Source organism: Gilbertella persicaria, assembly GCF_025201335.1.
Source record: "Gilbertella persicaria strain CBS 190.32 chromosome Unknown B0P05scaffold_51, whole genome shotgun sequence".
Lineage (NCBI taxonomy): Eukaryota > Fungi > Mucoromycota > Mucoromycetes > Mucorales > Choanephoraceae > Gilbertella > Gilbertella persicaria.
The window spans coordinates 149753-164978 of NW_026252012.1; the positions used below are offsets into that span (position 1 = coordinate 149753).

The 15226-nt window shown below is 37.2% G+C and overlaps 5 protein-coding genes across 5 annotated transcripts; 3 read left to right on the top strand and 2 right to left on the bottom strand.

Moving 5' to 3' along the window:
* Window positions 1-431: 431 nt before the first annotated feature.
* On the bottom strand, window positions 432-8672 carry B0P05DRAFT_574919 (uncharacterized protein; the record flags this gene model as incomplete). Its single annotated transcript, XM_051581609.1, has 11 exons — window positions 432-463; window positions 523-2529; window positions 2585-3100; window positions 3157-5661; window positions 5712-6008; window positions 6062-6562; window positions 6620-6850; window positions 6906-7139; window positions 7203-7955; window positions 8005-8352; window positions 8453-8672. 11 exons carry the CDS (start codon window positions 8670-8672, stop codon window positions 432-434), a joined length of 7644 nt encoding a protein of 2547 aa, XP_051430956.1.
* Window positions 8673-10179: 1507 nt separating this feature from the next.
* Window positions 10180-10774, top strand: B0P05DRAFT_558682 (uncharacterized protein). Its single transcript, XM_051580167.1, has one exon. It carries the CDS (start codon window positions 10495-10497, stop codon window positions 10705-10707), a length of 213 nt encoding a protein of 70 aa, XP_051430957.1. The 5' UTR covers window positions 10180-10494; the 3' UTR covers window positions 10708-10774.
* Window positions 10775-11892: 1118 nt separating this feature from the next.
* On the top strand, window positions 11893-13291 carry B0P05DRAFT_558686 (uncharacterized protein). Its single transcript, XM_051580168.1, has 6 exons — window positions 11893-12108; window positions 12166-12306; window positions 12362-12451; window positions 12508-12543; window positions 12596-12650; window positions 12704-13291. The coding sequence occupies exons 1-6, from the start codon at window positions 11997-11999 to the stop codon at window positions 12837-12839; spliced, it is 570 nt and encodes a 189-aa protein (XP_051430958.1). The 5' UTR covers window positions 11893-11996; the 3' UTR covers window positions 12840-13291.
* Window positions 13292-13294: 3 nt separating this feature from the next.
* B0P05DRAFT_558694 (uncharacterized protein) lies at window positions 13295-14143 on the top strand. Its single transcript, XM_051580169.1, has 3 exons — window positions 13295-13515; window positions 13562-13855; window positions 13919-14143. Exons 1-3 carry the CDS (start codon window positions 13306-13308, stop codon window positions 14003-14005), a joined length of 591 nt encoding a protein of 196 aa, XP_051430959.1. The 5' UTR covers window positions 13295-13305; the 3' UTR covers window positions 14006-14143.
* B0P05DRAFT_558701 (optic atrophy 3 protein-domain-containing protein) lies at window positions 14144-15035 on the bottom strand. Its single transcript, XM_051580170.1, has 5 exons — window positions 14962-15035; window positions 14825-14912; window positions 14679-14761; window positions 14534-14617; window positions 14144-14486 (listed from the first exon to the last, which is right to left on the bottom strand). Exons 1-5 carry the CDS (start codon window positions 14994-14996, stop codon window positions 14291-14293), a joined length of 486 nt encoding a protein of 161 aa, XP_051430960.1. The 5' UTR covers window positions 14997-15035; the 3' UTR covers window positions 14144-14290.
* Between the last annotated feature and the right edge of the window lie 191 nt (window positions 15036-15226).

The following is a 15226-nucleotide window of genomic DNA, read 5'->3' on the forward strand; positions in this document are numbered from 1 at the left end:
CTTCAGTGACAGTGTCTGTCTTCTTGGTCTTGTCAGTGTCTGTCTTCTTGGTCTTGTCAGTGTCCTTGACAACAACATCAATCTTGTCAGTGTCCTTCTTGTCAACAACAACGTCAACAGTGCCGGATGTAACAGCAGTGGTAGTGGTGTCAACTTGTTCAATGACAGTGTCCTTTTCACCAACAACAGTGATCTTGTCGGTATCCTTATCCTTGGTAACGATGTCGACCTTGCTAGTGTCCTTCTTGTCAACGACAACACCAACAACCTCACCAGATTCGGTGGTAGTGGTGGTCTCGACTTGTTCAACTACGGTGTCCTTCTCACCAACAATGACATTGACCTTGTCAGTGTCAACCTCTTCAACATTGACTTCTACGTTGCCTCTGCTCTTGTCTTTTTCTTCGAGAGTGCTTTTGTTTTCAACGCTCTCACTTGTTGTAATAGCCACCTTGTCTGCTTGCTTAACAGTGACATTTGCCTCTGCAATGTCTTCAGCATGAGCATAATCAATCTGGACACCTTCAGGTTTCTGAGCTATTTCAATGCTTGCAGTGTGTCTGTCAATATCAGTTGTTTTCTTGGAGTCTTTTACGTTCTGTTTGTGACCACTGACAACACTTCCTGCAACAACACCGACATTGACGGTTTGTGAGCCATGGGTAGCCACATCGACTTCAGAAGTCTTTTCTCTACGAGTGAGATCATTGTCCTTAATCAAGGTCTCTTTTTCTGTCACAATGGCTCCAACTGTAATTTTTTCGGTATCTTTCACAACTGCATCGATTACAGGTTTAGTTGTAGTTGTAATTTGTGCGGTTTCCAAGATATAATCAATGTGCTTCAAGACATCAGATTGTTCTTCTTCACCAAAAGCATCTTTACAGAATTTGACGATATCATCCTTATCAGCATCATTGATTGAAGTTTTGAAGTTCTTGAGGTTTGCCAAAATAGTTGTCTTCATGTTGATGTAGTATGTAATTAAACGACGACGTTCAGACCAAGTGAGATATGTAAGACTACCTGACAAAATAGAAAGGGCTGCTACTGTTTCATCAAACATGGTCATAATATCAAGCTCAGCGGCATCAACAAGAGTAAGTGTGTCTTTCTTAGCATCTGTGTTGGGTTGAGAAAGTGCCCAAGTGATATCTTTTGAAATGTTGCTGTACCAAGTAGTAATGTAGGCCTTGGACTCGGCCAAAGAAGTAACAACCTCAATTTTTGAATTTTCAATTTCACTTTCGTCAGCCTTGGGTGCCTCTACCTTGTTTTGAACAGGTAAGTTATATTCTTGAACAACGTTCTTAGTTTCTTGGGCCTTCAAAGAAAGATTGTCATTGATGATAGCAGTAGTCTTTCTCCAATTGTCATCAGTTGCTAAAGTTGTCACATCAACATTAGAGACGAATTGACCAATTTCCAACTTGGAATAATCAATAATATCGATAATAGATTGTTCAAATTGTTTCTTGGACTCTTGATCGATAGAGGTAGTCTTGGCTAAGGTAGTACTGGTGGACTCTTTGAGCTTGTTAAGCTTAGTCTCGAGTTCACGGTGTGAGTCCTTGACCAATTCTTCAATTTCATCCTTCTTAGCACCATTCTTGGAAGCTTCAGAGATACGAATGTATAATGTTCTAAACCAGTAACGAATTGTGATGTGAACAGTATCAACAGTAACAAGTAAATTGTTTGTAGTTTCAGCTTCAGATTGGTTCTCATCAGTAGATTTGGATGTATCTATTGTAGTTGAGGTAATCTTATCGTCATTGTTTACAATATTTTCGTACTTCTTGTCAAGTTTTTGACAAGATTCAGTGACTACAGTAGACACATCAAACTTCTTGGTGTCAACAATGTCATCGGACTTCAGCGTATTCAAATGGTCAATGGTCTTGGAGAATACCTGCATTTCTAAAGTGTCCTTAGTTTCTTGAATTGTGTTTTCTAAAGCCAAAAGCTCATCTTTGCTGACAGAAGATCCATTGGCTTCAATGTATTGAGCGAAACGACCATATAGAATTCTACGGTATTCTTCAATAGCTTCAAGGTACTCCTTCTGAGTGCGACAGTTAGAGAGTCTACGAATAAAGATAATTCTCCACCAGCTGATAATTAAGCGAGTCTCGCGATAGATGACATAGTAATGCTTAGCAGTAGGGGCAACTCTTAATTGAGTGCTAGCAGGAGAAGAGACTTCTTCAATACCAGAGATGACAGCACCCTGTTCAACAGCTTGAGTGATGTCAAGTTCAGAAGAGAATGGTGGCATAGTTGTAGAAGTGGAGGTAGTCTTCTTTCCAAAGACAGGAGTAGAGAACTTCCATTGAAGAGATTTGACAGAACTAGATGTTCTCGAAGAACTCAACAACACTTTAGCACCTTGCTCTAACTTGTGGGCACCAAGAGTATAGAAGTCATGGCTTTCAAGCTCTACACGTCCATCAGCTGTCAAGAACCACTTTTGGGTGCTTACACCAGCCTCGGCCTTATGAACAATCTTGGATGAGACGGAGACTTTACCTATTTAATGAAGATAATCAGAACACGTTCGAAACGAATATTTTAAATAGTTTACCTTCGACATCAATGACATATTTGCTACCATAGTTGATTAACAAGCCATCATTGAATGTCCACAATTGTTCCTTGAAAGTCTTGAAGTCCAACTTTTTCAAGACAAGTTCTGAGCTACCTTCTTGAACTGAAAGAACCAAGTCATCAGAGCCTCTGTAAACGACCTTCATAAAGAACCAAGTAGAGGCAGGGAATACGCCTCTACGTGAAGTGACAGCATGCAAAGCAGCCCAATCAGTTTTTTGTTTGCGAATCCAAGTAGTAGCAGAGGAGAATGCTGTAACGGCCTTCTTTTGGTATTCTACATCAGAAATAACAGGAATATGGAACTCCAATCCTTGAGCTTCTTTACATTCACTATCAGATGTAACATCCAAAATGTAAGATCCAGACTTGGTGCGAATAAAGCGAATGTAGTAAATAATTTTGGCAATACGGACAGAAATAGACCCATTAGCAGAAATGTAGAACTTTTGATTTAAAGTACTGTGAGAGTTAGACAAAATCCATCTGTGGGCTATAAATAAATAAATTTAGTATTGATCCGTAAACACTTAAATACTATTAACTTACATGAACTCAAAACAAGACGAAGCAAGTACTTGTAGTTGATTAAATAGCCGTCAATAAAAGTCCACAAGAATCTTCTGTAGTCTAAATTTTCAGAGATTTCATAGAGACCAACTTGGCTCTGAGCAGTCTCACCAGAAGCAAGGAAGTGCTTGTCAGTACCAAAACGGATAAAAAACCAACCTTCTGTCTCAGGCCATTGATTTTGGGCAGTAACCTTGTGACAATAAGTTTCCTTAAGCCACTTATAAGAAATGATAGCAGAAGCAGAACTTGTGACCTTTTCAACCTTTCCAGATTCAATAATCTTGACACCAGATTCACCTTGGCTGACAGGGATTAAAGCAGGAATCAAGACTTCCCAATGTTGTTCAGGACGAGCCAATTTTTTAACAAGACTCTTGGCTTCTTGGACAAAGACATCAATTTGAGAGTACTTATCAGAACGTTTAGTTTCCTTAAGAGATAAAACAAATGAAATCCTAGTCTTGAGATGAATAAAGCCTTCAGGACTATGTTCCCATGTTTGGTCTTCAGCACCTTCGGTAGGAGGACTACGGGAAGAGAGATGGATACGTTCACCAGCTACGAGAGCAGCCTTAGCAGCATCAAGCACCAAGTTTTGTCCTTTAAGGTTGACTAAGAATCCGTCTTGGTAAGACCACAATTGGCTGGCATAGTCACTGGCTCTCATTCTTGTCAAAGCTACAGGAGAGCCCTCCTTAACATCACCGATAATATCCAAGACAAAACCATGCAAAGAGCTCTTGATAAAGAAATAGCCTTCAGGGAAGTCACCATGATGAGTCTTATAACGAACAACCTTCTCGAAACCAGTAGGAATATAGTTTTCTTCCAATTGGAAAGAGTCCTTACGGTGTAAGCGTTGAGATTTTGAGGAGTTAGATTTCTTGGGTGAAATTTTAGGGCTAATGATAGGACTTGTAGGTGTGTTACTAACGGTTGAACTAGCTTGAGCAGGAGTCTCAACAGTAGCAATCATTTCAGATTTAGGAGATTCAAGAGCAGTGACGGTTGCAACAGTAGAATCTTCTTGAGTGGTAGGGGAACTAGAGACGATATTGACAGAAGTGCCTGCAGCTACATTTATAGCAGTTCCTGCAGCAACGACAGCAACTCCAGAAACAGATCCAACTGTACTAGTAGAAGATGAAGGTGTTTGGACAGGTGTCTGAATTTCGTATTCACTCTCTTCGCCTTCTTCATTCTCTTGTTCAATAGAATTTTCTTCTTCCTCTTCTTCATCTTCGTCGTCATCGTCATTGATTTCTTCATCTTTTTCTTTCACAACAACAGCTTGTTCTTCCACCTTTTCAACTTCCAGAGCAGATTCACCTTCAGTAGTAGTAGTAGTAGTAGCAATCGTACGCTTGCCGAATACAGGCTTGGTAAACGACCAGCGCAACCATTGATCAGATTTCAAGGAAGTAACTTCCTTGTCCCCTACATTAGTGTGCACAATTTTTATTTTTTTAATACGTACCCGAGCACCTTCTACAGATGCATCCTCAGCATTTGCAACACCAATAGCTAATCTTTCATTTGATCTCAAGTGAATCTCGCCATCCACACCAAGGTCCCAGAATTGACCCTCGTTGGATGCCTTTTCTTTGAGATAGACTTGAGGTTGCTCACCTTCAATGGCAATATCTTCGGAAGCTTGAGCATCAAGTACCAGACCAGTTTGTTCATTGACCAAATAACCATCTTTATAAGTCCAAAGTTGCCACTTATAAGCCTTGAAATTCAATGAGCGAATGACAATTCTAAACGAAGATGAAGATTCATCACGTTCAACTGTCAATGCCAAATTCTTTTTGCCATAAGCACAACGAATAAAGAATGAGCCATCAGGGAAAACACCCCAACGACGAATCATGACACGTTTGTTGACACGTTCATATTTTTCTGCCTTGGATACATCGACGGAGCAACTGTTACCAACTTTTTCTAAAACAAGACTATCCTTATTAGCTTGTTGAGCGGCATAACTGGTATGAGTGCATTTGCTAAATACAGGAGTAGCAAAAGTCCATTGCTGATAATCAAGACTTGAGTCACCACGCTTAATAAGCTTCAATTCGGCGCCTTCTTTAGCATGGTTACCAGCAGTGCTAAGAACCAAATTAGCGTTTGATTCAGGATGAATGTGACCTTCAACAGAAAGACTCCAGACTTGATTTTTACGGCTTGAACGTAAGAACTTGGGACTCCATTGAATGATATTGGCATTGGAGAAGAGTCTACCACCAGCTACGTCGATGACATAATCAGTATCAAAGTTGGTAATACATCCATCTTCGCGGTATCGCCACAATTGGCGCTTAAAGTTCTTGAAGTCTAACTTTGCTAAAATTAATTTAGCACCCTTCTTCTTGTCAGAGACAGTAACAAAAAGATTGTCGTCGCACTTTGAGCGAATAAACACCCAGCCTTGAGGGAAGACGCCATATGAGTGAGTAACTAACTTGCGCTCTACATTGTTGTCTGCGAAACGAATAATGTTATTTTCCTGGTGCACACACTATAGTACTTACGCTTATGGAGAGTCCATGTAGTCAAGACAACTCTTCTGAAACCAACAAGATATGAAATCTCTCTCTTGTCCTTTTCAGAATAACGAGTTTCATATCTTCCGTAAAGAATTCTCCAGGAATAATAAGTAGTTGTAGTAATACAAATAGTCCAAACTCCATCGACTTCGACAAGCCCAAGACCGAATTGCTCATTCTTTTTAGAAATAATTGATCCATCAGTTCTTAAAGTCCAAAGTTGGTGAATGTCGTCTTTTGATTCTGAGCTTAATACAAGACCTTTTCCTTCAGCAAAAGCATCTATTGTGATACGTTTAATTTGTTACACGAATGAAATGAAATTTTATTTTTACCTTGAGCGCGCATAACCAAACCCGTTGCACAGTGCACAAGATAACCATTGCGGAAAGTCCATTTGAAAATGCTGCTTTGGTCAATTTCTAATTTTTTCATAATGAGTCTTGATCCTAATTCAGACTTTTCAGGAGTCAAAGCATGGTCGTCGGGGCCACGAATATAGAATTCACCTTGAGGCCATTCAGCGATGGGATGATGAGTGATCTTCTTAGTAGTGGTAGTAGTAACACGCCACTCTTTAAGAACTGCGACGGACCAATGAGTGAGGACTTGAATACCAGAGCGATAAACAAACTTGGGAATCAAAAAGCCCCAGCGGAATTCTTGAGAGAATTTGTGGTCGGAAAGCGTGAGGCGATACTTGTTTTGCTCTTGAGTCTCGATTGAAAGAGCAAGTCTAGAGTCAGAAGATCCGTAAAAGAGATAGCCATCAGTAGTCATGTACCACTTTTGACTAGAAGCTTTACTTTGAATCAACTCTGCGCCTGCAGTAAATGCTACAAAAAAGTGTTAAAGTTTGTCTTCCCAGAATGTAATATTTTTTTGCCACTTACCGCTAACATCAATCACAAGATCCGTAGCATAATTAATTAATTTGCCAGAAGAAAAAGTCCAGAGTTGATAATGCCAGTTTTCCTTGTCCAATAATCTCAATTCGATAGACTTTTCATGTGCAGTTAAGACCAAAGGAGACTCAGTAGTGGAGTTTTGATGGTAAGATCGGATGAAGAACCAGTCAGAGGGATAAGTAGCATATCGGAAAGTGGTTTTTGTAACCGTAGTAGCTAAATCACGGTTAATTTTAGCACTTTAGTAATTCCATATTTAGTAATAACTTACTCTTCTTTCTGAAAACAGGGAGTACAAAGTTCCAGCATTGCTCCTTGTGTCCAGACTTTCGTTCTGACAAGTACAACTTGGAGCGAACAGCTTCATTCTCCTTGACAGTCAAAACAAGGCCTTTATTCACTTGAAGATAGATAGCACCATCGGGAGTTAAGGCCCACTGTTGGTTTTCGTTGTCCTTTTCTTTGCGAGTATATTGACAGATACCAGCACCAGATTTGAGAGCACCTAATGATGATAAACCACAATTATAAATACATAAATCCTCTTAGTCTCAAGAAAAGTACTTACCACCTCGAACATCAAGGACCATTTCTGATGCTTTGTTGACAATGAAGCCAGAATCATATTTCCAAAGTTGACGAGAATAATTAGACTTGTCAAGCTTAGAGGCAGCAACTTCAGCAGCAATCACACCAGTCTCAAGAACAGTCAAGACCAAACCACGCGCTTGACTCTTAACAAAGAACCATCCTTCAGGGAAAACACCACGAGTTTCAGTTTTGACAGTAGTTTCTGTGCTCTTTTTGAAGACTGGCAAAACAACAGTGAATTTTTGATTGATATGCTTAGACTTCTTCTGGAGATGAAGATGAGCACCCTCGCGACTACCAAACCAACTTTCCTTGAACCCAATAACAAAGCTGGGATCATGCTTCAAAGTAATCTCACCTTCAGTAGACAAAGTCCAAGCTTGTGTCTTATCGTTAGAGGCTGATAAAGTGGTCTGAATGATATCGGCACCATCCTTGATATGGTTGTAAGCAATGCCAAGTACAAGACCATTAAACTTGTTGACAATACGATGGGAAGAAGCGTCGTATGTCCAGAGTTGACTTTCATAGTTTCTCTTACGAAGAAGTTCGAGTGTAAGTTGAGTTCCAGAGGAAATAGAGCTTGCATTCTCAATGCTGATATAGAGACCAGCAGCATCAGATTTCAAGAAGAATGCAGTATCGGGGAAAGACCCTGTAGGAACTGTATTAGCTTCGTTTTGGTCAATGCTTGCAGTAGACTCGGCGGCAGAATGAACAGAACGAACATCTAGTCAAATAAGTTAGCTTTCTGATTTCATTATCTTTTTTTGAATTACCATCCTCCTTAATTTGAGTAACAGCAGGAACCTTGACATTTGTGGAGGTAGTGCTCTTGGAGCTAGCACTTCTCTTGAGAGGTTCGTGAACTTCCTTAACGACAGGTAGTACAAAGTCCCAGCGTTGTTCTTTGCGGTCAAGATGACGTTTATCGATCAATTGAAGATGAACATGGAGACCTTCACGGCGAGAGAAAAATGATTCTTTGATACCAAGGATCAAAGAGGGTTTGTTGACCAAATAAATATGGCCATATGGAGAGAGGCCAAACTTTTGGAAGTTGTTTTCTTCCTTTACACTAGTCGATTGAACTTGTTGTACAATGTCGACGCCAGCTTTTGCTGTACCTATATTCAATGCAAATTAGGAACACAAATCACGAAAACGAATTTTAATGACCGCTGTGTTTCGGATTGATTTCCGTTGTGTAGCGTACGAATTACTTACCTTTTGCAACATCCATCACTTGACCAGATTTCTTGTTGACAAGATAACCATTATGATCATAGCGCCAGAGTTGGGCGCTGTAGTCTTTTGTACGTAAAGTTGAAAGAACAATAGGGATACCAGTTTCCTGTGATTCATTGTCGACCATTAATACATAGCCATTACTGTGATTCTTGATGAAGAACCATCCTTCAGGGAATTTTTCGCTTTTATCAAACATATGGTTGGATTTTCTTCTTACAAGCAGAGACTATTGTTTGGTTTTAATGTATGTATAATTTTTATGAAAAAAGCTTTTTTGAAAATATGTATAAATGTTTCCTCTTTTTGTATTATGTTAAAGTATGGGGGGAAATCAATGTTACTCTTAAAGCTAAAGAAGCAAACAAAGAAAAAGGACAAAAGAAAAAAAAAGAGAACAAGAAAAGAAAAAGATCTAATTCAACAAGAAGCAATACACATTTGGCGATTCGATCTTGTTGCCTGTAATGTCCACAAATAAGGTTGCCTTCTAGATAACTATGCCGATGTGATACACGCCTTTTAGCCCACTGTTTACGTTTGACATGCTACTACATAATCATTTTGTGCCTCCTTTGTATCACTTTTCTTTTCTTTTCTGATACATCAAGCTCTTAAATGGCTAAAAAAACAAACTGCAGTAATTTAATAGTGTCATTATAAATGCTTAATTTTTTTGAGATATCGTATCACTTTAAACATTAAAAAAAGAGACAATAACATTTTTTTTTGGTTTCTTGTTTTCTGTAACATTTTGATCTAACTGTTACAATTAAAATATTCATTAAACCCAAATCAATTATGATTATATTTATAAGAACGGATTAGTAAACATAGAATCTTGGACTTTGAATGAAACCAGGAGGCAACTCTGTATAGTTACAAGTGTGTACTACATGACAAAAGCTTAAGGAATTTCCATTATTTAGAGTCTGGCCGTTTCAACAACCATATTCTATTTTTGGAGTTACCAAACCCATGATAATAAAGGCAATTTTTGTTACTCTGCCTCTCTGCTCACGACCTGTTTTAAGAACATGTGTGCATGCCACAAAGTTAAAATAAGCTATTTTCCTCTGCCAAATAAAAAGCAAGTGAAAAAAAGAAGAGATGTTCAGATAAAAAATGATCAGGTTGGAGTCATGCTTCATTATTACTGCAGGAGTTTTGAGTTTGTTTTTTTTTTCGCTTCTTTTTCGAGCTTTATTTGTTTTCATACGTGATTATGGAAGCCTCTAAATATGTCAGCGTGATACAAAGTTTAGAATAAAGAGCAGTGTTTGTTTCATGAGTTCATGAAAACATTTTTGATTAAATTCTAGTAACAAGCAACAATATTGTATATGAATATCATTCATAACCTGGTATCTGCTGTATTATTTTTTGCTTTGCATAGTAGAGAGAGAATATACAACCACATGATTGAATAAGTCTTCATCAGCTATCTTTCTCCAGCTAAGTAAGCGTTATACAATAACTTTATTTTATTGATCTCGTTACAGCTTAATAATATATATTTACTTTAGGTCATAGTGTTTTATTTGTCAATATCTTTCCACATGGTTTATCTAGTCTCTTTTTGGCTCTTCAATGCAAATGCCATTTTTTCCATTATTTCACACGAATGTTTGTAAACAAGAACAGTACAGAAAATAAAGTCAAAGGAAAATCACCAGATTTATTGCAGTAAGACATGAGCCGAGTACCTTCTATTACCCGTTACTTGTAGGTACAAGGATAAGAATAGGGGATGCATTATTATTCTTAGCATGGATTCTAAAAAAGAACGCCACTGGTGAACCATTTGTTCTTCAAGGTCGTCATATCTTTTTTATTCGGATCTGTTCTTTTTTTTCGTTAGTTCCAAATCATTTTTTAGAGCCTTTACTCTAATCTCCTCCGATAATCCGATATGTTCTTGCTTTCTCTTCTTGACTTTTCTTATGAGTGATGATGGCAGCAAATCATTGGTACGTCATAAACACGAAGTTTAAGCGTACCTGAATTTATGGCCAATTAAAATGAGCTCAGAAACCTTATTTTCAAAATTGCTTTCCCGATTCTATGGGACTCAATTTCTTTGTCCCGGTGTAATTATGATCTGTAGCATTAAAATAGGCAGTTTAGACAATGAAGCTTTTGAGGATCGCCTCAAATCGAGTATCCTTTCTCTTTTGATAGGTATCAGTCATTTTGTTATATTAGTAAAGTATAACTTAAATATCCTAATGTAGAAAACTTGTATAAATATTCGTGAGTATTCTATTGTGAACACAAGGTATGTTTCTTCTTTTTTAAATGCTTCTAGACACCAAAATCAGCAAGAAAGAAACAGAAACTATCAAAGCTTGCATACTTGGAATAAGTTCCGTTCTTTATTGGGTTCAAACCTTAGAAAATAAGATCTACTGTGTTGCATAATACAAGAAAAGAAACACTTTCTTTTTATTGTTTTGGGATACAGAAACACTTGTAAGGGATGGTTACAAAATTCACGATTAAAAGATGCATTGATCTTGTTGTCAAAAGATACAGCGGTTGTGCACTGACAAGTCCACAAATTAATTTTTCAAAACCTTATGCAATAGAGCAAACTAAACAGCCTTTCTGTTCAGAAATATTGCAGTCGTTGAATTACTAAAAAAAAGACTTGAAGCATCTACCAATTTTCGAATATCTGCCAGTGATACATCAATGTTTCCAAAAGTACATGTATTGGTTAAAGAATTCCTCCTGGGGCTGTGAAATGCATTGAAAGGATAATATTTATGATTTCGTTATAGAGAAATGTGCTTTATTTGCAAGATAAAATAAGAGAAGAGCTCTTAAGGTATTACTCCAAATTTCGATTATAGAGATTTTTCTTTATTTGTATCATTAAGCATGTCTTGTTCTTTTTAGTAGCGTTTGTAATCTAGATGTTTTAATGATATTTCGTTTTCGTGCGCTTTTGATTTAATACATAAACTCTTCGTTAGGACAAAGTAAATACAACTACAAATTTAGACCTAGCTTAATTTAGGAAGAAAACTTTGCTTAAGCTATGCAGCGTTTATAGGCGTGTCTAAGTAAGCAAACGCTAATTCTGTTTAAGCAGAAGCAGTTGGATTCAAAGTTTTATTTGATGTGAGTATTACTTAAATATTTGAATCAGAAAGAAAAGGCTGAATCTTTATTAATTCAATTTGTACTGGTCAGAAAAGGATTAATCTTTGGCTTGACCTGCCAAAAAGCAAAAAGAAGAAAATAATACATGTTTTGTGCATATGTCAGAACTATTGTCTGTTTTTGATCTATGTATATAGAAAGATGTTAAATGTTACTCTATTTTATTTTGAATTATCTATTAGAAGACAATAACACAAATTGATAAGAAGTATCCAATGACAGATCAAGCGACTCCAAATAGACATTATTACTAAATTTGTAAATTATCCTTTCCAAATAGACTTATTTTCAAAGTTGATTTCTATTTCTTCTTTTTCTTTTTGTTCTTTCTTTCTTCTTGTTTCTAACTGCTATCATGCTAGTCACGACTTTATATAAGATTGCTGTCACATTCGTCTTTGTAATCACTTATGCTTGTGCTAATAATGCGGAAGCTGAACTGGAACAACCTACAAAGCTTCTGGGAGGTAAACAGAATCAGCGTTTTACATGAGATACGTATTAAAACAGAAAATATATGGTAGGTGTATTAAGAAGACCAGAAAAGTGCAAGCAAAAAGTTGGAAGTAACGCAAGAGTTAAGTTGCATTATCGTGCTCGAGCTTGGGGAAACGAGGAATTTTATGAAAACACATTTTCTGAACAACCTGTACAATTCAAGCTTGGTAAAGTATATATACCCAGAAGAATGAAATCCCAGTAAGGCTTAAACCAAAATAGGTAGAGATAAAATAATGAAAGGTTTAGAGCAAGGTATTGATGGCATGTGCGTTGGTGAAATTCGCCGGTTACTCATTCCTTCTGACCTCGGTAAGTCACGCTATAAATGTGTCGTTGATACTGAACTTGTTTTCTTTGTTGCCTAGCTTATGGAGCAACTGGTCTTCCCAACTTGGTTCCAGGTAAATTCTCAGAGCACAAAATAATTAACGTTACTCAAACTTCTTTAATTAGCTAACACTGCTGTCATTTATGAAGTTGAAATGCTTGAAGTTGATTCACCATTCAGGTAAGAAATTATACGATATGACTTGTAAAGTGGCTAAATAATGATAACAATAGAAATCCTTGGTTTTGGGCTGGTCTCGCTACCTTGTTTTTCGCTTGGAGATTCATGAACAAGTACAACAAGATGCAAGCAGACTCACAATCTGCTCAATTTTTGGAACAAAAAGCTCAAGAAAAGAAGTCTGAATAATGCTAATAATAATAATAACAATAATTACCCTTTTTACTTATCTAATAATAGGATTTTTCGACAACAATGTGATTTTTTTTTCTCAGCTTATCATTACCATTGTCGTCGTCATTCTCATCATAACCTCGGCTTACTTGTTCTTCATATTTATGCATTAAAAAAGGAACAGGGCTTGAATTTCATTGTCTCAAGAGTCAATAGGCTTTTTATTAACCTATGAAGGACATACTTGGTCCTTGTCCAGTTATGTTAATCGTGTTGCCAATCTAAAAAAGGCTAAAAAACATATCATTATTTTTTTTCTCCTGTAAAAATCCCGGTATAAATCATTTTTCTTAAGGCATGATTCTAGTAAACTGACAGCTCAAAGCAAATGACATGGCCGCGGGCGGGCGGACTTTTTCTATTTTAATATAAATTGGTTCATTTGTTTTTTTTTCTTTGTTTGTTTTCTTCATCATTTGACATGGCTGCTGCAACATTATCCAATTTTGAACCTACTCCTAACAATACTTTGTTAAACAACGTTAATCTTCCTGGAGCTCCTGTCATTGCTGACGAGGATCAACCGGTTGAAAAGAAAAAGGAAAAGAAGGATAAAAAGAAAGACAAGAAAAAGGACAAGAAGAAGAACAGTAAGAAGGAGGAAGACAAGGAACCCAAGCCAATTCGCCAGGTAAGATGTAGTACATTAAGCGATCAAGTATTTACGTATAGGGTAGGCTGTTGGCGTGATTGTGATTGACCCTGCTACTCAAAAGATCCTTTTGTTGGAAAGCCAAAAAAGACCAGGAGCATACGTACTTCCTCGTGATGATTGTAATGATGAAGAGCATCCGGAAAAGGCAGCTCTCCGTCTTTTAGTGGAAAAGGCAGGCGTCCAGACCACATTTTTGTCTAGCCGCGTTGGATCTTATTCTGAATCTAACAAAAAGGGGAAAATCACAGCACAACACTGGATGTATGAAGTGCATTCACCTAATGTGCTTGAAAAGTCTGATCGTCAAAGAGTATGGGTAAGTGTACAATATGCATGTCATAAGGGATTCGTCTCATTTAATATCTTTGTTTGTTATTAGGTCACATATGAAGAAGCATTGAAGGCTACAGAAGAAAAGAGAATGTCTCATCTTGCTCTTCAAAAATGTTCTCTTGCTCCTAAATAAGAGGGTTGTATAAATAGACAATAAAAAAATCAAGTGGTGTCACGCCTTTTATGTGTAACATTTATTATTGTGCCTAGCGTCTTCACATTCCAGGTCTTCTCTTTCCATATGTGTGTGTGTATGTGAAAATAAAATAAAATCCCATTTACAAAACATCTTTATTTATTTCAATTGCTGATTCCTGGCAATGTAATTACAGTAGGTTGTTGTTGGTATTCTGTATGACGCTTAAGACCCATGCTAACAGATAGAATCTATATTCCACTGGTCAATTTCCCCCTCTTCTTACCCACAACCTACCTCATCCAACATCTTTCTCAGGTGAATATTATCTTCTTCTATTTGTTTTAATCTTTCTTCATTTGTGGCATGTAATTGCCGTGTTTCTTCTAATAACTCTGTCAAGCTTTTGTTTTGGTTTTCTAAATTCTCTAATGCATCATCCACATAGTTTCGACGATTCTTATCTTTTGCTCGAGATCTATGTCATGTATCAGTAACCAATCTGCTTGTTCATGTATATTCTACCTCCAACTCTCTGCAATGATGATGGACGCGGCTACACTAAAAACAAAAGCTTCACTCAGAAAATTAGCGCCACTTTCAATGGCTCTATAGAATACGTTTAGCTGTTGCCATAGTAACTGTGCCTGATATTTATCATGCGTTGTACCTTGCATCATTTAAGGGTCGAATCTTTTCTGTCTTATATCCCAAAAACTTCATCTTCAAAGTCATTTCCAAATGGTGCGATCGCTAAGAAAAGAAAAGAGAAAAACTCGAGTTGAAGCCATATTCATGTTATCTTCCTTTGCTTACCTGAGCTACACTCATACAAAATTCTCTAAAAGTGGGGTGTTGCTTTGCTTGTGTCTTGATCGAGTTTGCAACAGGTTTTGCTAGCGTTCTATCGAGCAAAGATAAGCACATAAAATCATACTATTTCCGTTTATTACTTGACAAGCAAGGAACCAATTTTTATCGCACTCATAACAATATTGAAGAAAAAGAAATGAATAATAAAAAAAAAAAAGGTAATTGAATGCATGCACACGAACTAAACAATAATGTACTTTTAACAAGGGTTGTTCTTATTGGGTAGGATATTCGGTAACTGAATACACTTTTTTCCTTTTGACTCAAAAACAGAGTCTTATTTCATCCATAGATAGAGGCTTAGAAGAAATAGTGTAACGCATTTATCTTGTTTATTCTCCCTTT